At 41.0% G+C, this 22290-nt stretch overlaps 1 protein-coding gene across 1 annotated transcript in view; it reads left to right on the top strand.

Annotated features, from left to right (window-relative positions):
• The window catches only part of OVCH2 (ovochymase 2), a 996115-nt gene that overhangs the window by 572213 nt on the left and 401612 nt on the right, over nt 1–22290 (top strand). Inside the window, exons 9-10 of the mRNA XM_078680899.1 lie at nt 12427–12517; nt 12610–12740. Of these exons, the coding sequence (XP_078537025.1) occupies nt 12427–12517; nt 12610–12740 (222 nt within the window). The remainder of the gene's footprint in view (nt 1–12426; nt 12518–12609; nt 12741–22290) is intronic.

Genomic DNA, 22290 nt, shown 5'->3' with positions numbered 1-22290 from the left:
CATTCAATGAAGGGAATTAGTTTGGCACATGATCATGTGATAAGTTAAGCACATATCGCTCATGCCAACACTTATTCACCACATAACTACCTAGCTAGTCACTTGCCAACCACATCACTCACCTGTCAACTACATGCAGCACCCCATCATTCTCACTGCAATTTTGTCATGATCTCTGCACAGCACTCACTTATTTGTGCTTAACAATCACATGAATGTGATATTTCAAAATGAACACATTCAGATAACACAAAGGCAGGTGGTGCGCACAAAGCGCTGGTGTCACATACAGAGAGGAGAGAGACTTTGTAAGTTTATTAGATGTACTATACGGGGAACATCCTTTACGACGCGGATGTTACCCCGCGCTACCATTACGACATGTCTCTTACAACGCAAGTCGTAACCACGGCTTGCGCTGGAGGGCGCTCAAGGACAAGGAATAGTTAATTTACTATTCCAACACCACGGGGACTGGTGTTGGAATAGTAAATTAAACTATTCCTAAGTCCGCACCCTACAGCGCAAGTCGTGGTAACGACTTGCCTTGTAAAACACGCGTTGTAAGGGTACGCGTGGTAATAGCCCGCCTCGTACCGTCATACATCCGTACTATACAAATGCCATAGTACAGACAAGGAAACTACAAGTCCCATGAAACAACAGGACTCTCACAATGTTTGCCATTGACTTGCTTATAATAAAGTTATTGAGTCCAAGTTCCTCATGGTCCAGAGTTTCCTTGCTCAGCTACTGAGATGATTCAGGCAGGACCATGTTACCCGGATAATGGAAAACCATGGAAACTGTTTGTGACCATCTTTCAATCATATGGAAATCTGAACTGAACACGGTGAGGTATTTTTAGAAATCTACTAGAGACAAACTCTATTTACTAAAAACCTGTTTCAGAACTATCTTTAAGGATTATAACATTGTATTTTTGAGCATATTCTGTTTATCTATACAAAGAACGGGAAGAAAATGTATCACTTCCAAACGTTTGATACATTTCTTTCTTGATGATCTATTGTACAAATGTACACATGTAGAGATTTAGGTTGGGACAGCAATTGCTTGTTGAATATAGAAATTCAAATAAATGTTTAATACATCACAGTTTTAAGTTCAAAGCAATATTGTATTTACTTTTGATTCTGGGAGCATGTTCTCATAAAAGAGAAGGCAGTTATTTATAATCTGAGTCACTGGAATTATGTGGCACGGTTGACAAAATTAAATTTTTGGAAGTAATATATAATTATTTCTCCTTTTTAATCTTAGTGGATAGACTTCTAGGGAATCAGAGAAACGTTGGTTACTCATGGAAAGAGTGCTGGTGGGTAAAACCCTCAGGGACATTCTCTGGTTAAGTAAAGAGGTATGACCAAAATCTTTATACAGGTCAGATATAATGAGGATTTGCCTAATGATATGATGGAACGGTATTGGGGATGCTTATCTAAATAGTTCCATGTAATCCCAGTCCATTCCAATCTTGCATTCTCAATGTGTCTAAATAGATGATGAGTGCGTTGGGCAATGAAAATGGAAAGATGCCTAATGATAATCGACATGTATTGAGAGGGACACAGAAAGTCTTTTATAGACTGCTAAAATTCCTTCCTCCTGCCCAAAACTGACAGAATGCAACATAATCAAAGTAGGTATTGTTTCATGCAACCACTAATCAAAGTGTGTCCACCAGGCCTTGGAGACCATTTGTAAAGTTTTTCTCCTCTTCCAACACAACTAAGATGCTGATCACAAGGGTATATTGGTTCTCTACTGAAGGCTTCCCTACTAATAGACGATCTTATCGGGAGCAATGCAAACAGAAGTGCGGCCGTAGTTCAGCGAGACGGACTGGAAATGCACATGGCATACATAAAGGATTCTTGACCATATAAAATCGGAAGGTAGAGTATAAGCTTCTCATGAGATAGTACATAGCACCTAGTAGACTAAAGATAATTCATCTGATGTCCTCCGACAAATGCTGGTGATTTGGGGATGAGAAGAACACTTTCGTACACATCTGGTAGAAATGGGAGAGCATCAGGACCTTCTGAAAGAATGTTGTGACACGCATTGATGTGATTGCAGTAGTTAGTGGGCTCAGAATGCCATCTAAGGTGCTAGTAAATATGGACAGTTGCACGATACATGGAAATAGAATATTTCCAGACTTCTTAGGCCTGACCTTTTGGGGTTAGTCAAATCTCTAATCACACTTTATCGGAAAAAAGAGAATGACTGTCTGAGGGGCAAGGGGCACAGCCCATAGCAGTGGCGAAATTGACTCACAACCTATTAAGATGAGAGAAAAAAAATAGAAAAAACTCGGGTCACCAGTAGATGAATACTTGGCTCAACTTCCCTGTCTGCACCTAATCCCAACTAAGATTCAAGTTCTGAGTATGGTGGATCCTGAATAACCAGACCATGGCGAATCGCATGGTGAGATTCTATAAAGTGAGGTAGAATGGGAAGGCCTCTAACAAATACTTATTAATGCTGCATGCTGGGAGGAAGGTGGGGAGGTTGGGGCATCACAAGTTTTGTTACTTAGGAATTTAGTTTTCTCTATTTTCTCCTTGTTTTCAAACAGAGACTGCAATGCACCTCTAATGCATTTTCCTGCAGGAATACAGTTTAACTGTAATATTATAATGATCCGCTTGTTGGTGATAGCTAGTGAGTGGTCATGATAAAGCAAGGAGGTGGCCCAATTACAGTCAATGGAGGCATCTTCTTTGTAGGAGGATGACTACCAGTAAAAAGAGGGTAACATTGACCAAATGTGGGTGACTTGACAGATAAGCTATGTGTCTACCATGTTGAGAACGGGTATGTTCATTAGCACCTGTTTGGTGATAGAAAATTTGACATAGGTGTACTTGTTGAATTACTTCAAGTCCACAAACCCAATAGAACACTGTCACAATGCCTTGATGATGTCATCAATCATATAATCGAATATATAATTTGAGATGACATCAGTGATGTCATTATTTATGTAATTTACATATAAGTGATGCAATATGTGAGTTCTTACAAAGTACACCTAAATATATTGGTACAATAAAGTTTGTATTTGACAGTGAATTTCCTTTTTTTGTCATATTCTAAATTGAGCGCATGCCCATCCCCCTTTGGCAATATACAATGGAGGGTTGGCCGGCTGGGAGTGGCCTCCTGCTAGGCACCACGCCGGAAACCCATGTGCAGCCAACCCCGCCTGCTGTGCGCAGCCTTTATCCATGCGGAGCAGAATGTTGTCCTCAGGGACTGATTAGAGGCCATGGCTGTAGCCAAATCTTCCACAAGTGGCCAGTCCCTGATCCCAACCCCCTGTGTTCACCCAACAATCCATGGGCATGCAACCCCATGGCTGAGCATAGCATTCAGTCGTGCACAGTAGTGGGTTGACCCTGCACCCAACCCACAGCAGATAGCCAATCCCCACTGCTCACTTCGTAATGCTTGCACAGTTGCAGGTGGCCGCAGGGTCTGAAAACTTTTCTTTACTCCTACCGGTACAGTAAATCAGCTACCAGTACCATGGTACGATAGGGATGGTCTCATGGTATACCACAGTAGCAGGTGCTTTAACCCCTGTACCCACAACCCCAAATAGTTTTTTTCAGTTTACTTTATTTATGTCGAGGGGAACCCCCACAAAACAATAAACATATGCAAATATAGTTACAATAAAACCATTTCAAATAAAACATGAATAAAAATACAGTTATATTTACATATGTGCATAGAATAACCCAGTCACATAAGTACAGAATGCTTTTAAGATTGAGTTCTCTTGTTTCAATTACATATGGCTTTTTCATTGAGCCCATGTTGTAAATAAATAACAAGACACGCAAAACACAATTGGGCCATCGGTATTAGTTGTAGGTAGGCGAAATGCCACCAAATATTGTTATCTACCTAGAATGTGACAAAAAGGTACTATCCACCTCTTCCTTTGCATTTTCTAACATGGGCAGAAAAAACAGAAGTGGGCTTCCATTTTTCTTTCTGGTAAACATGTGAGCCACAAGTCCACCTCAGATGCGGAACTGTTAGTTAACCATTTAAAGGAAGAACTCAGTTTAGTGAAGATGGCCGATTGGCGGAGCACCTCGAAGAGCTCCTGGCCAGGGATTGCTCTATCAGTGTAAATCCCTCTGTTTGCCCCATCATATGAGCACAACTTAAAACTTGAATATTTGACAGCAATTGTAGAGGCTGGATCAACATCAGCTGGCGAGGCAATGAGGCCTTGAAGCCTTGAGCACTGATCGAAGGTGAGGCATCATGGAGGCAGTCAATGACAAGAACAGAGGATGCCGACTTCCGAGTGTTCTAGATATCCCCAGTGTGTGTGTTGAGAGGTCACAGCTCCCCGGTAAGCCTAGGCACGCTTCTCCAGCCCCACTACCCCTGAGTGACAGCGCCACTTACCGGTGCAAGACTTCCCAGGGACCTGAGAGAGAGAGTGGAATGAAAATGTGAGCCCACTGCTCCTTGTGCAGCACGCTCACTCTGGAATTTTAAACAGAGATACAGTTGCATCTCCACGCCAATCCAGACAGTGGGGAATGAGGAGAGTGACACGGGCAGCGCAAAGTAAGTCTTGTGCAGGCGAAGCGCTGAATGATTGCTTGAAGCAGCAGAGGCTTCCCTGCTCCAATTTGAAGACTCAGTAGTGATACTCTCCTGTTGAGTAATGAGGCTCACAGGAAGATGAGTAGAAGCACTTTATTGGTAGAAATGAAAATACCACAGGGTACACATCTTCCATATATGGTAGCCTTTCACAAACAGTCCCCACCAACTCAAGGCACAGACCTAGTTGTTCTAGAGTGGAACACCATGGTTGTGCCATGAGACAATGCATTCAAACATGAATACAAAGCATCTCCCAACAGAGAACATTGAGGGTAAGATTCTGGGGCCATTTTAAAGTGGCCCTTTCCCTTTGCCCATCACTTTAGCTTTCTACTGTCCACCTACATAGCTGACACATAAATAATGGTGATAAAAAGAGGAATGTTGTCTTTAAGAACCACACTTGTAGAGAAGGCAGCCATTTTTGTTTGTTGTGTTTTGGCTGACTCAGGCAACAAAACAGAGAGGACTGGCGTGTTGCATCCATTGCTAGTGACTGTTACAAAAGAGGTGGCCATATTGTTATAGATAAAAAGTACAACCACCCTGTTTGTTTCAAGGTATATTACATTTACCTATTAAGTGGAAGTCAAAGCATTGACACAAACAAGTTGCAGCATCCCAATTGCATGTTCTCCCACGAGAACATACCCCACTGCAGCCATCTGTAGGAGGAAAAGGATAAGAAAAAGGAAAGAAAAATAAATAAATAAATACATTTAAAAAAGGGTCAGTGGCACCACGGACCCGCTGCTGCTTGTCGAATTGTAACACCACAGGTCTGGTCCCGCTCCGATGACAGAGAACCATCATTGGCCCTTCCAATAAAGGGAGATGTTGGGCTACAATAATGCAAATGTTCTCACCCTGTCCCTTTCAGGAATGAACTTATGCAGAATCAACTACCCAACTGACTTATCCAGAAATGGAGCAAAGAAATTCAAACACACTATTCTGATCAGCAACCCTGAAACTCTCATATCGGAATCATATTTTTGCTTCTCAAATGAAGACATTAGGTCCAATCTGATCTCCCACATGAGATGCACAGCAAAATGGTGGATGCCTTTTACTCCCTCAAGCTGTCAATGCCACACAGAAAAAAACCCTATGGTCTCATACTCACAATAGTACCCTCCCCTTTACTCAAAACGAAAGGTACCATTTCAGTTTATAACAATGGTAACATCCTTATCCAGGAAGCGGACAATTACCTACCAGCTTTTGATTCACTTTTTAGTAACCTGAAAAGGCAAGTAGCAGCTCCAGCTAAGCCTCTCAATTACTCATCGCATACCCTGAATCCTGAACATTACTTTACGCCACCACACACAGAAGTACACTCAACGGCAGTCACAGCCCTGCAGTCCACATTGCATCACAGATACTCCAACTAGACCCTTCTACAAACAGTCCTCTCAGCCAACCTGAGGAGCAAGTACTCTACAACAGGGAACAGTGCCCAAAAAAATCCCCCAGTCAAAGAGGGAGGGACAGAAACTCCTTATAGTCCACTCAACCTAATGTAAATCCTGACCAGATCAATTTCACACTGAACAGTAATGCAATTTGTCAGTGGCCCTCACTCAATCTATCCATAAAAAACAAATCAACTACAATCTGCAACTTCTCAAAGTAGAAATAGAATGTGTCAAGAAGAAAGCCATCACGCTTCTACATTCTTAACAGAAAATATACACGTCCACTACCAAGTCCACTGACTCTCCATCTAACTGATCTCTTTCCTTCTACAAAAGTCTCACAACAAGCTTCACTGGCCAAAAGAACTAATGATTACCTCTCAGAAGAAGATGTAAACACTCAGTGTATATATACTATCAAGGTGCACAGAACACCCACCATGACAGTACATCCAACATCCCAATTGCCAGGACTTGTTACTACAAAAACCAAAGATATAACCCAATACAAGCCAATGACAACACCCTGATCCTGAATGCAATGAACACATTGCCCACCACAGTAACTCAGGAAACTGTGACAAACCTGAAATGCATGCTGCACAATTGCAAATCAGCTGCATAACACACAACCAACAGTCTTTCGTCGAGACTGCACATTGAAACAGGGGGAGGTCTCGCTGTAATGTACAGAAACTGCCTAACCGCAAACGTATTCTCACTAGAAGAGACATCATAATTTGAACTCTTGAGAGCAGACATCAATCTGGAAAAAAAACTGCTAGCGAAAACACTTCCTTGAGCAACTTATGGAAACAATCACAATAAATGCTACCCCACTCTCTAAGACAATACTTCCAGGAGATTCCAACCTGCATTGGAACAATCACAAAGACCCCACAGTGGCAGTGCTCAGTAACCTGCTTCAGGACCACAACAAAGGGGTGACACTTGACCTCATCATTGCTAGTACACATGTTAAATACGCCCAGAAAGACTGGTCAGATCACTATCAAACTCTTTTTAATATCCACACAAGAAACGAAAATCATGGGACAATAAAGAAGGGATAAAACTTGGGAGGGGGATTACAGCTGAGTAAACTGAACTGAATTGGTGAATCGGTGCCAAACCTCCTTGGCACTCCCGATTGACCTAACGTCGGTTCAAGAACTGACATATCACTACAACAGTATGATCGACATCTCAGAAGGCGGCTCCTCTACATCTAAAAGGCAAAAGGAAAAAACTCCAGTACCATGGTTCATTTAAAATATAAACAATGAAAGAAGACAAGTAAGACCTCTATATGGAGGAAGGATCCAAACACTACCCTTCTCGAACGATTGAGAAGGCACAGACTCTCATACAAAATGGCTATCTGGAAAGCCAAAACAACACCGATCGGATCACAACTGGACAGAGCGAAGAACATACCTTAATAAACTTTTTCACATAATAAAGCAACAATCAGGAAAAAAAGCAGAACCCACAATTGAAAATGACTCAAAGGACATCTGGAGAAAGTAGTAAGGCTTTACTGTCCCTACAGCCAAGGGCCACTTTGATCTTCCCGTCACTCAACTAATGCAAGCAAACTCCTCCCGTCAGATCACACCAATGTTTATCTTTCAGAAGCCCTGATAAGAGAGCCTGGAGGTTCCCCGGGCCCTGTAACGCGTCGACATTTCACTTCCCGCTGAGGAACTTTAATGGATAGATTTATGTGTAGCTTGAGGGTTCTGTTCTGAAAGGGGTATCCCACCTGTCAGCAGAAATCGTTCCAAGTGTTTGATATTCCTTTTTTTGGTCACAAAGAAATGCTGAGTAGAAAAAGGTCTATCAATTGTCGAAATAATATTGGTCGATGAACACACTTTTGTTTTTGTTATTGTGGTATATGTTGTAAATATATGTAAATTGTTCAAAACGTATGTGCGATTTTTGTATGTCTCTGGAATGAATAGGAGGTGTTCCTATTCACACATATATGAATGTACATAAATACAAGAAAAGTTATCTAAAAAGGAAAAAAAGGTATAATAAATAACCAAATCATATGGAATGTTGTTCTTTTCATCTCTGCTGATAATAAGTGGCATAAAAAAGTGAAAGATATCCAGGCCTCCCCCTTTTTTCTACATTAAAGGCAATGCACAGCACCTTAAAGGCAACATTGTTTTTTATGGATAGCCAGTGTAACTCTCTAAGTGAAAAGGTTGCTGATTGATATTTAGGTAGTCCAAATAGGAGATGAGCTGCAGCATTTTGTAGTGTCTGTAGTTTTGTATGAAGGTTTTGTTGCATAGTAATATAAAGAGCTTTGCAGTGGTGCAGCTTCGACAGGGCTAGTGCTGTAACTACAGTTTTTTAAAGATTAGCAGGAATGAAATGGAAAATGTTCCTGATTATTTTTAGGATGTAATAAACGGAAGAAGCAATTTGATTGACCTGGCTGTTAAAAGTCAGTTTATTGTTAAAGGTGATGCCTAGGTTCCTTACTTTTTCAACTGACTTTGGCAGGGCACCCATATTCTGGGGCCACCAGCGGAGGGACCAAAAAGATGTCCTATTTCCAAAAAGGAGAATTCTTGCCTTTTCTGAGTTACATTTCAAACTATTTTTATTCATCCAGTCGCAAATACTTTTCTTGCAGTAATGAAATGTGATGGCCATGTGATCTGGGTTGCCTGAAACCGAGACCACGATGTGGGTGTCATCAGCATAGGAAATAACTCAGAACCCAAACGATTTTATGAGTTTGGTCAGTGGCGTAATGTATACATTGAAAAGAGTGGGCTAAGCGATGCACCTTGTGGGACACTTCATGGAGGGGTAAAAAAATGTGTTAATAATCATCCATTGCTACGCATTGTCCTTGTTCTTACAAGAAAGATGTTAATAGGTTAAGGGCTGTTCCTCTGATTCCAAGTGAACGAAGGTGGTCAATCAAGATGTTATTATTGGCCATGTCAATGCTCAGCATTTTCTCCTCTGTCTATACAAGCTCTTATGTTTTCAGATGCAACAATAAGTGTCACCTCAGTGTTGTGTTGGCTTCTAAAGTCGAATTGCATAGCACCTAGAAGACAGTTTACATCGAAGAAGGCTGTCATTGTTGGTGTATGGCCTTGCCTATGATCTTTGCTGGAAGTGGAAGCCGGGATATGGGCCGGTAATTGCTCGGGTCAGATGATGGGAGATTGTTTTTATTTATTAGAGGTAAGATAAAAGCTCTTTCCAGAATTTTGGAAAGCACCCTGTATCAAGCATATCATGAAGATATTTGTTAAATGATCTGAAATTATTTCAGGGGCTTGTTAGAGATTTTATCGAGGGCAAGGATATTCACGGGACCCATATTTCATAGATTTAATCAGTCTAAGTACCTGAGCAGGGAAAAGGCAGTTAAAGTTTCTGAGTCAGTGGAAAAGGAGGTATCTTCTGATGGCCTAGGAGCCAATATAAGGAGCCAATATATGATTTGCTGTAAAGGCTGAGTCAACATCTTCGACTTTGGATTGAAACAATAAGGCAAGTGTATTACAAAAAGACTAGCTAAGATGGAGTTCCTATTCTCAGAGATATTTGAGAGTGATTTAACTGTTTAAAAAGCTCTTTCACAGAGTCATTGGCGGTTTTGATCTTTAAAAATCATGATTTTATATTCCAATAGGGATTTTTGTATAGGTTTTTGTCTTCAGTATCGTATCATGCTGTCTCCATCATCATTCTAGTCTACGACACAGTTGTTTTTGCGTTTTGAGCTTGTCCAAATACCAGGGTTTGGTTGCTTTCAATCTATGGTGTCATGCTTTTTTTCAGGGACTAATTGATATTTGGCGATTGTGTGGTCTAAATGTTTTTGTGTGTGTTGGTCTGATTCAATAGAGCAAATTGTTACTTATCTGAATCAAATTAATGCCCTGAACATATTTTTTGGGGTTTGTGAGAATGTGATTGGAGAAGCAATTTTTCAGTAGGAGTGATATTAAACATTGCTGCAGAATGATCTAACCATGTGAGTGGTAAGACCTTTTGAAATTTTAACAGGGGCTTGTCAGTGAAAATCCTTTCAAGGGTATGTCCCGCCACATGAGTGGGGCCCAGAACTATCTGATTTGATGCCTGGGCTAGACATGGTTTCCATTAAGGTTGCTGAGTCTTTGTTTAAACAGTTCTAAAGTTGAAAATGAAAATCACCTAGAATGTTATGGTTTGGGTGTTAAATCTGGACTCTAGACTAAGACTGAGTTTTTGAGCAAAAGAGGATCTCGAACTCAGTGGCCGGTAAATAGGAAGGCCACTGAAAGTATTATCAAGGTTTAGTCTGATTTTAAAAGACAGGTCTGCAAAGTTTGTATTGTGGGGATAGGGAGAAATAGAAGAACTGGGATGGTTATTATATGGAATTGCAAGACATCCACCTCTTTTGTTTGGGTGGTCTGATCTGTATATGGAGTAGTCTACCAGTATAGCAGCTGCAAGATCTGGCCCAGCTGAAGGGTCCACCCAAGTTTCGTTTATGAAAGCTTTGTCTATTTTGTTGGAATCAATAAAGTCATTGAATTACACTTTATTCTTTTTATCAGGGATCTAGCGCTTATTAATTTACATTCAAAGAGCTTTATGTTTAATCCTCTCTTTATGCTCACTGAGTCCCTTGCAGGAATATCTTTGATGTTATAATGACAGAGCCTGGGAAGCAAGAAGGACATTTAGTGTTGTCTAGATTAGCCTGTGGATGCAGAGTTACACATGAAGGAGTCTTACTGGATGCCTGTAGAGTGAGTAGTTTCTCCCTTGAGTATGTGAGATTAGAAGTGGAAACTGGGGTGAAATGAGCAGGGCGGCTGGCACCGGTCGTGGACCGGCTGTGGATGGGCGCAGACACGGTCTTGCCATTGATGGGCAGTGGTGCGTCCACTGTGCAGACCCGCTGAGCCACTGAATTTGTAATTTTGCATCGAAGAAATGTGCATGTCTGAGGGTGTGGTAACACGGTGCTGTGACTGCAACCTAAAGCAGTGAAAGATGAAATTAAAATGCAAACGGGGGTCCAGCAACCCCGTTTGGACTCCGGCAGGTAGCCACTACTGGTAAAGTAATTAAAATTAAAGTAAAAGGTTTAAAACTGGCAATCATAACACAAGTAAATTGAAAATGGCCTCAAAAGCCCTTGCAATATGGCACCTTTTCCTGCATGCCAGTTGATTCTTATAATTGACCCTAGCAGCTTTCATATTCTCCCATATGCCCTTTTCAATTGCCTCTACTAAGGCAAATTGGGCCTTTCTGCATTCTTTTGAAAACCAGGGGTTTATTTCCCTCCTTTTCACAATTTACTTAGTAGCTAGAAAGAAGGGTCCCCTTAATAAGGACAACGACTTATTATGAGCTGAGATATAGTAGCCCATTGTGTTGATATGGGTGCTTCATGTATAAGTGACTCATAGTATTTGCAACCTCTCCATATATGCTCACTATATCCTCTGTGAATTTTCTTTCCACTTTTAATCTCATAAAGGACTTTTGAGTTCCCCATCTTAAATGGCCCTGGGGGTGAGGGTTGACTACCCTGTCCCTGTCGGGGCCTTTGAATTTGTTTCAGGACTCAGGGACCAAGCCAAAAAAACAAAGGACATAAAGCATGCTTTCTTTGTAAAATTCGAACTTTTGCTAAATTTGGTGCAATTCCATTTAGCCGTTTCTTTCTGTATAGGAGAGCAAACGTTCCTATTGCAATTAACCCCTTCGATGCTTGAGACGGCACCATTCCGTCATCAGTCACGGTTGAGCTGTGCTGATGACGGAATGGTTCCGTCACGACCGCACCCTGTTCTGGAATGTCCAGCACAGGGGGGGAATCGGCGCCGCACGGAAGCGGTTAACATCGGATATCACAATAATTGGTACTCCCTTTTTACCTGCCCCCCCACTTGATGAATCAGAAAAAGAAATTCCAAGAAGGATCCAAGGTGGATGAGCTTTTTTTGGGAATGTATTGTTCAGATTCTTCAAGCGACACACAAGATATCAAAGAAACAAAAATGCATTTGTGTCAAATCCCTGACTTAACCATAGGTACACAATATCTACCACCACTGTGTAATAAATGTTTGTAAAAATGGGACATAATTCCTCCATTTCACAGATACATTATTTGAAAGGACCCTTTAATGCTGTTTTTAATGTCCTTGTCGGTCTCATTTACTACACATCAATACAGATGTGTGACGTTTCTTGATTAATGTTGAAATTTCTTATTATTTCTCTTAATTGATTTGACTAAAATATCATTAATGTTTTGTGTGATCTTTGTAACCTCATGCAGTGGGCTGCAGTGTGCAAGATGGCCCTTTGCTGAACAGTGAAGGAGTATTAGATTTTCCTGGAACACCCGATAAACTTTATGGAAGCAACGAGTGAGTATAAAGAAACACCATTCCAAATTATGCTCTTTACAGCAACAATGTAAACATAATGCAAATAAATTCAACGCAACTTATAATTTCAGATTGTGTATATGGACCATAGAAGTCTCTGATGGAATGCAGATCTTTTTGAATTTTTCACGCTTTGACACAGAATTTGATGTGTCATGTGACTTGGATTTTTTAGCAGTATATGCTGCTGAGCGCCTTCTTGGTAAGTAATAAAAAGTATCTTGAAATCTACCTATTTTAGTTCGATTTTCAAATTTACCTTACATAAATACAGAAAATATTTCTTCTTTTTATGCAACTTTGTTTTCTTAATACAGTGGTATTTTAAGCACTCCCTTACCAACAGAATTAATGCAATTGTAACAACAATCCTTTTAAAGAATACATCACATTGGAGTTGGTACAGTTCGTATGAAGCATACTATACTTAAATTATATTATTGGGGCACTGAGTCCAGTGTCCTTATGAGTAAAGCAATTTTAATTAGTATTTTCTTCCTACATACTCACAATTTCTTTGCCACTGAAACAACTACCAAAAGAGCATGCAAAAAGAGACGACTGAACATTTATACCAAGGGAAACAGTCACGTTTGTGTTGGTTTGGAGTCATTTAAAAATATACTACATAGAATAAACTATTTTCCAATATCTAGCATCTCTGATAAAGATTCAGGAATGAAATCTAAATATGAAATGACCACCAAAAAGCTTGAAGAAGCAATGTGTCATTGCCTATAGAGATATGTCTATTACAATGCCACTTTATATCATCTGAACATTATTGGAGATAGAAGCAGACTATTTATACTGGAATCTTTATATTTGGTTCAAAGGGCCAAAGCACATGTGATGGTGGTTGCTTTGCATACATTTCTTGTTGTTTTTAATGTCATAAAAGCGCCTGTCAATTTATTTATTATGATTTGGAATTCCAAAGAATTCCACATAAAAGTACATCTTAAAAAAAACTCCTTTTACCCCCCACCTAGGAGGTTTGGGAAAACAACTTAGACTGGAGTACGTTTAGGGAAAAGACTGTTTTCATGGTGAGAGGACGCCCTCGAAAGTGGGCATTGATATGGGGACCTTGGAATAGTTATAGAGGAGAGATCTGTGTGCCGCCCAGGGATGCTGTTTTTCATGTACCCCCATCCCCGTGAAGTTCCTGATATTGTGTGCGCTCCAGCATCCTGTGCTCCCGAATGTGTTATCTTTAGTATGACAATTTTCCTCTGTACTGTGCATTTGACTGATGCTTTGTTCAAATAAAAAGAATTGATAACAAAAAAACATAATTTCGTCTAAAAACACAAATAGGCAAATCAGTAACAGCCGTTCTAGAGGTTTTCCAGTGCCCGAAGGGGTGAACCTTGAGTAATCAGATTTCCATACATGAATTTCTTACACACTTATACAGAGTTATAATCTACTTCTATCATAAAACATTCCAAATTAAAACTTATTGTAAAGTACAGAAGTTTGCAATAGCTTAGCAGCAAAACAAGGATTTAAGGTGCTTAAGATCCTAAAAGATGAGTAACTAGCAGCAGGAAAAAATTACTAGAGTGCACATGCTTAATTTCAAACACAGAAAAACGGCCTAAGACAGAAGAGTCAAAAAAGTGCAAATGCTCAGTGCATACGTATTAAAAAGTTCATGAAGTACACAATGATTTAGCGGCAACTCAAATTGAGATCCTTGAGAATAAGTAGCAGCAGCAAAAGTTTATAAAGGTGCAAATGCTTAACTGTAAACAAAGTAAATCGGCTTTAAAGACCGAAAAGACAAGAAAGTGCAAGTGCTCAGTACATACATATTCAGACAAATCTTACGACATTAGTATATATTTAAAAAAAAAATTGAAAAGCTAAAAAATTTAAAACACATAAGTTCAGATGGGGGGTACAGAAGACAATTTCGGGCCTCTTCTGCTGTGGTAATGGTATACTCTAAAAAACAATTCCTTAGATATCTACGACGTGTTGATTGTAATGCGTGACAAACTAATAAAACATGATTCAGGTCTTGTATACAAAAATTACATAAAAGACAATACCTTTCATGTCTAGGAATACCCTCCCAGGCTCCTGTTACAACTCTTAGAGGTAGTAAATTCAATCTCAGTAACAGAATCACTCTGCGCACTCCATTTTTAAGGTTTCATAAAACATACGGTTGAGGTTTTTTGGCCATACTGCTCCCACAATACAATCAATATTTCTATTCTCTAAGCACATTTTAATATCTCTTTCACGAGAAATCCCGTATATTGTCTTCTTAATTATAGTTTTCAAAGCCCTTTTGCAAAGAAACGCAGCCCCATCCTTATCTAAACCAATGCCTTTAAATTATTCCTAAAAATAGCACTTTTTTCTTTCATATTTACAAATATTTCTCTGTACAATGCTAGCCGAAGCTATTTAACAATGCATTACACCATCGTAAACACGCGGCCATTGAGAGTACATAAGTGGAAAGTAGACCAAATTCGAGCCTAAGCCCTGCAATCGGTGCCGCGCCATTCAAATTGCATATTTGGCGCCAAATGTGCCCTTCCACTTTCTCGAATTTGTCCCACTCTTGTGCATCTATTGTTTCACTAGCGTAGTTCAGGGTTGGTGGGATCTTTATTTTATAGACCGATATAATGTGTGAGAAATGTCTTTTCCCACAGTGTGTATACAGGCGATTAATTGCCAATGCTTGTGAGATTGCCTTGCCTTTGCAATGATCCATGTGCCTGTTAACTGAGCACCTGTTTGTAAATATTTTTCCTAAATATGGATAACATTTTCTACTTCCAATTTCTCATTTCCCAAGAACCAATTCTAATTTTTTCTGACCTTACATTCTTGATAGCTAAAAGCATGACTTTACTCTTTAAAATATTTATTTTTAAGTAATACTCTTCTGTTTACCCAATTAGCTCAGCAAGTCGTCTTTACAGTCCAATTGGGGTGAAATCCATTATTATGGCATCATCTGCATATAACAGACAGCGTAGCTCTATGTTTTCTAATTTAGGGGGATCCCCGTTACTGAGCCCCACTCTTCTTGGCAAATCATTAATGTAAATGGAAAAAAGTAAAGGGGCCAAAAGGCACCCCTGCTTCAACCCATTATTGGTTACTATTTTCCTCGAAAGGCCTTGTGTTCCCCCCAATAAAACCTGAGTCCAAGTGGAGGAGTGGAGAGCAATTATTAATCGTAAAAGATTCCCTGGTATCCCCATAGTAACCGATTTCCTCCACAGCTTCCCCCGATCTTCCCTGTCGAATGCTGTGGAGAAATCTATAAAAGCCGAATATAGCGGCACACCCAGACTTATTGGATATTTTTCAATTAAAGTTTGCAAAATGGAGATATTATCCAGTGTTTCGCTATTATTACGAAATCCTGTTTGTTCCAAATGGATTAAATTATTTCCAAATGCCCATTCGGAAGGTGAGAGAGAATACTCTTTACAAACAATTTACCGGTTGCATCCAAGAGAGAAATCTGTCTAAAACTGGCAGGAGAATTTCTAGGACCCTTTTTATATAGCGGCACTAATATGCTTCCCTTCCAGGATTGTGGAATATCCCCATAATTATAACAATGGACGAACAATGGCTGTAGAAATTTCGCCCACTCTTCACAATCCTGTTTTATTATGGCTACTGGTACATCATCTGGGCCCATTGTGCTGGAATATCTTGCCGATTTAATGTAGCCCTCAATCTCCATACATGATAGTGCACCATAGTAACTCCTCGCCGTTGGAAAAATGCTAACCTCTTGGTTCTGTCCCACTGCGAGATTTGGAGCATAAAGCTGGGAAATATACGTGGACCATTCTACTTCTGGGATTAATATAGGTTTTGACTTCTCTCTCCCATCGCCAAATTTTGTTATCAGTGCCCAATACTTCCTAGTGTCCCCAGATAGAGCCACCTCTCGAAGTCTAACCCATTTTGCGTCTTCAGCCCTCCTACAATCCGATGTTATTTTCCTTTTCCGTATGTGTTTCAATCTACTTATTTCTCTCTGCCTTTGTATCGTGGGCTTCCTAAATTGGTCTCTAATTAAACCATTAATTTGCCAATTCAATTTTTTAATTTCCCATGGTATTATTACTAATGGAGTAAAACCACTGTCTTGTGTCTTTCTTCCAAATGTTCTAATTGCAGCCAAGACTCTCTCGAACCTCTGAACTGGGCTTTCTTGGCTGGAAGTAAAGACGATATTTTCAAAGACCCTCTTAAAATCCGGGAGCAAATTATTTAACCAGCAAGTACGCCCATTATTACGATTATATGAAACCTTTTCATCCCTCTGATTCCAAAGTTCAGGCTTCTCAATTTCTATGTTTGTATAGCTAAAATACTATGGTCACTCATATTTGTGGGAGATACCTTAAATTGGATACATACATTAAATAGTTGAAAAGATACTGCCATATAATCAATTAAAGAGTGACCATATGCACCCCTAATGGTATAGGCTGCGATGGAATCCTCCGGGAATCTACCGTTTAACGTTACAAGGTCATAACTTCTAAAATTTTGCTAAAGTAACAAGCCTCGTTTATCTGATCTTAAATGGGCCGGCAGTACAGAATCTGGGATGGCCCATACCTGTTCAAGTTCTGAGTTAGAAAAAGACATCACTGCACTATTGGATAATTTAGCGTTAAAATCGCCCACCATCATTATACGTGAACATTCTTCATTGTTACTTATCCTTTGCAAAAAAGCACAGATTGGGTCGACCAATATATTTGACACTCTCCCTGGGGGAATATACACATTTACCAGTAAAAAAGAAATTACTTGCCCCAAGTTATCTTTACCCATCCTCAACTTTACTCCGATACAGCATTTTGAGGGATGCTTATAGATCACAGGATCCCATCTTATGTCACAGCTAAGTAAAATAGCTAAACCTCCACTTGCGTGCCCTTTTACAGATTTTCTTGCTGTACAACAATACACATAAAAATTCTCAAACTGAAACTCCTCCCCCATCCACGTTTCCTGGAGGCAAATTATTTTGGGGTCAAATTCTAATAATGATTTAAGCTTACAACTTGTTTTTCCTACCCTTGCCACATTCCAGGATAGGCTGTTTCCCGATTAGCTACCCCCGCACTTTGGGCTTTATGGTAGATGTTTTTGACCTATTCAGGGTACCTGCTACCCAGATCCACTTTACAACATCATCCTCCATGTTAGGGCTACTAGGCCTTCTGGTTTCAGGGCCTAAAATGTTAATTTCTCTGTTTCCTAGATTTCTCCCTCCAGTTATTTCGATGTCTTTAAGGTTTCTGGGGATTTTTGCATCCCTATTGTTAGAGAACCCAAACCCTTGCATCTGATAAAACGTTCTTAAGCTTTCTGATGGAACTCGGCAAGGGGATGCGCTGTCAATCACATCTATACCTCTTTTTCTAAAGCAGTCCGCATTAGCTATAACCAATGATGAAACTATACCTGATGAAAAAGTAACTTTAGTACTTGGGGGGGCTCCTCCAGTCTAAATAGACCGTCTCTTTATCTTTACTTATTAATGGACCCAATTCCTTTATTTCTGTTATCAACTGCAGGAGGGCACTTCTGTTCAATAACATTGGTTCCATTTCAAACAGAGAAACAAAAAGCAAGGTCCTGCTCACCTGCCTCACTCCTGGCCCTGCATTCCTTATTGGCCTATTACCAGGCTGCCCTAAAACCGGGTCTCTCTCTAACTTGCCCCCCTTACTGTTAACAACTGTGGACAAGTCCCCATCCCAACTTTCCTGTGGCCGGAATCAAACCGTGCTGGGAAAGTATCCCAACCACGGGGATGGAAAGGGGCACTTCCGGTAGCTGAATATTGATCTATTGCAGGCTCATGTAAGTTTTCAGATACATTTCCTGATATTGGGTCGCTGATTATCTCGTGATGTATCCCACCTTCTTCTTGGCCCTCTTGGCACTGTAGGTGAGTCAGCACCAGGTTCGAACAGATCGACTGGTTATCAATATTTTGCCTGGTATTTTGACCCGAATTCAATTTAAGTTGCCCCAAAGTCCCTGTGTCCTTTCTACTTAGAGGAGATTTTAGACTATTTACTTCCTCGCTTACTGGAGGAAACTGCAATTTTTCCTGTTTCCGTTTAGGATTACGTCAAATCCTGTTCTTCTTCTTACCCCTTCGACCAATTCTGATGCTTCCTTCACTCAATATTGGAGCCTCTCCTAAAGATACAATATCTGAAGTATTTGCTACTTCTTCAGTTAACTGTAGACTTGGGTTATCTGGGTTACTTATTTTAAAAATAGGGTAAACTCGTAATGGGGGTATTACTGGGGATACTTTTAGATTTAATTTACCCCCTTCGCTGGTATGCTCTGCACTCTCAGGGAGTTTAACTGAAGGTAAATTTGCAATATGTTAACACTGTGGATGCTGGGAACCCCTGAATTTGTACAGCCCATTATATTACCTCAAAAGCACAATCATGGGTGCATGAATCGTAGATGGTGTTAAAACTCAATTTCCTGAAGCAATTTGTACCTGAGATAAAGCACCTTACAGCGTATCATAATACAGTCACCTAAGTAGGAATATACTCATTAATTGAGATCTAGAGTAGAAACAGACATTTAAAAGATTTATTTCAAAATTTCAAAAGGTGTGGTATACATTTAAGAAATTGATAATTGAAAATGCATAAAGTCATTACCGTAAAGGCATTCAGCAAATAGAGCAATACCGGATGATGTTGAAAAGCAGACTATTTCTAAGTCACAAATGAGCGGCAAACTCAGTAAGAAATCTGGCAGCATCTTTATTAGCACCAAAGAATCAGGAATGCCTTACGGCTCACCCCAAACTTGTGATTTTATATATAGTTTTCTCGCATCAAAAAGCAACATTCTGCTAAATCATCATGGTGTGAGCAAAAGAATTGATCTTTAGCAAATCGGAACACGGTTTTATAAAAACGTCATATTGCCATATCTTCTAAGGAATATTTCACTACATGAATATTGATTCTGCCCACTCCATGCTAATTTTATCCTGAGATTGCAGGACAAACTAGTTACAAGCACAGCAAAAAATTAATGTGAACGAATGCAGTACGGTAAGCTGTCAGAAAGGTCTTGGAAAGTGCAACATTACAGTGTCTTTGTTGGACAGTTTTCTTCGAGAACAACAAGAACAACATCAATGGAAATAATCAAACATGACTCTCCTTGAATGTGTGCTGCAGAAATAATGAACAGTGAAAAGGCAGGAGACATTACTTTTGAAGAAAATTGTGTCTAGGCCTAATAGATGCCTAGTTAACACAAGCCACAAAAACACAATTTAACTTCAAAGTAAATTAATTTAAAATGCAACAGCACCATGTCAATGTGTACAAGTAAATTTACATTCTGCACATTGTTAATAATGCACACATTTATAAAATACACAAAAACTCTAACAACACTGTAGGAGACTTTTTGCTGGTGTTTCACTGTTTCTCAACTTTAGACTGGCTCGGGCCCTGCTAACCAGGACCCCAGCCTAGCTACTTCATCTCTAAATTGATTGCATGTACATTAGGTACACTCCAGTTTGGTTACTGGGTTACCCTTGTGAGTCCCTAGTATATTGTACCTTAGCTACCAAAGACATAGGTACCCCAGAGGCCTACCAGGGGCTGAGGCATGTATTATGCCACCCCTGGGAAGCCTTTCATATAAGGGCACTACATGTCTGCTACTGCAGTCTGGGTGAGGGTGTGCATGCACCCCTTACTAAGATATAGGCTACCTATATCTACCCTTAATCACTGACACATATAGACCTATAAGTCACTCCTATGGCAGGCCTTACCAATCCTGAAGGCAGAGTGCTTGGTTTTGTGTGAGAGGGTGCCCATGCATGAGCAGGACCCCTGTGCAGCTTTCGGAATCTATTCTCTGTAGCTGTTCTGTGATGCAGCCAGACCGTATACTCTTAAGTGCATTATAACCTTGCGGTAAATGCAAATGGAAACATTTCATGTTTGGTGTCAAACACTTTAGAATCCTACCTCCCCCCCGCCGCTGGTGACGGGGGTAGAATTCCACCCTTCTAGAGGGAGAAGACATGTAGACACTTACAAGACCGGTAACAGTTTTAAAGAGCCCCAGCATCACAAGTCTGACCTCCTGCTGCTGGACGAAACTGTGGCAGGGGAGGCCTGGACAATAGGTTTCCTGTCACAGGGAGGTGTAACCACCTCCCCAGACAGGCTTTAGTGTATTGGGGCTGCGTGGGTGCATTCAGTGAATGCTATTCAGATAGTGCTGGGGGCACACTTGGTGTCCCTGTGCATACCCCAGTTCAAACCGGTTGCAGGGGGAACTCAGCCCCTGCTCTGGCGCGAAACTGGACAAAGAGAAAGGGGTGTAACCACCCCCTCCTTGGATCCACCCACAGGTGGGTCCCTAGAGTAAGTCCAACCCCTAAACTTAGTATAAGTATAGGGACCCAGTCCTGATGACTTTAGAGTACCCTGGACAAAACTCTGCAACATATATCCTGGACCTTCGACATTCTATTTGGACTAGAAGATGGAAGAATCTCCCTTGGGGTCAAGGAGTGACTCCCCTGTTCAAACAGGCACCAAAGCAACATCTTACCGGTCTGCATTTCCAAGGCTCCCGCCAGATCCCGATGGATTTGCGACACAGGACACAGACTTCCAGACATCTCCAAGGCCGACACGAGATCCCAGTAAAGCTGAGACCTGCAGCCATCATGAGAGATGTGGGACCGGAACTCCTGGACACCGTGCACATTTTGCAAGTGCATCAACTTCCCGAGCTTTCCTGAAGTTGGGCATTGGGCATTGGGCTACTCATACTCCAAGCCCTGAACACCATTTGCACCAAAGATTGTGGGCCTAACTCCACAAGTGTTCCGTGGGCCTGCTTCTAGCATTTCCGCTCAAGCCTTGTTTGCGATCCCTGGTCCGCCAAGTGGTCAGTCCCCACGAAAGTAACTCTTCTGTTTCTTGGGCTTTCCTGGTTTCTCCAGATGTGCCCTGACTCCCCTCCAAAGGGCGAGTTCCTCGGACCTTGCTGGTCTGCACCAAAGCCAATCTCTGCTTTCTGCATGGGTTGCTGTTGCCAAGGCTTGTTGGGTCCCATTCAGAATCCGACCCCGCAGCACTCAACATCCTTTGTGGGACAGCTCGATTTCAGCGCCTGGTTGTCATCGACGCCTCCTGCTCCTTGGCTGAAGAGTCAAGCTTCACCTTCTTCATCTGAAATCACCTGACATTGGTTGGCATCATCTCCTTGCCTTCCTGGTCACTGGCTAGTGACCCAGACACTGTCCCCTCTGCTTTCAGGTTCTTCTCGACTTCAGTACAGTCTTGGATCCATCCGGACACTTTCGACTTGGTCGCCTGCAGCACTTTCTCACAGTTCGTCATTGAAAACAACGACAAAACCCGACATGAAAAGACACCTATGCACCCGGCTTCCCTGGGTGAGGTAACACGAGAACTCTGGTGTTCCCGTGGGTATTGACTCTAGGACTGCCTAGTTCTAAAGGGGTTTGCTCCAAGCCCTCTTCTAAGTGTCCTTCCTTTGTAATTTTCCAACCGCGACTTTCCCCATAGAAGTAAATTGTGGTTCGTGGCTGTGTTTAGACACTGCACGCGTCCCATTTGTCACTACCGTGGGTGGTTCCTGGTGGCTCCAGCGGTTCTGCAGGCTTTAGGCCTTGTATCTATGTCAGTCGT

This window comes from Lissotriton helveticus, chromosome 3_1 (genome assembly GCF_964261635.1).
Source record: "Lissotriton helveticus chromosome 3_1, aLisHel1.1, whole genome shotgun sequence".
Lineage (NCBI taxonomy): Eukaryota > Metazoa > Chordata > Amphibia > Caudata > Salamandridae > Lissotriton > Lissotriton helveticus.
Note: the sequence above shows the minus strand (reverse complement) of the source record. Positions and strands in the feature narration are given on the sequence as shown.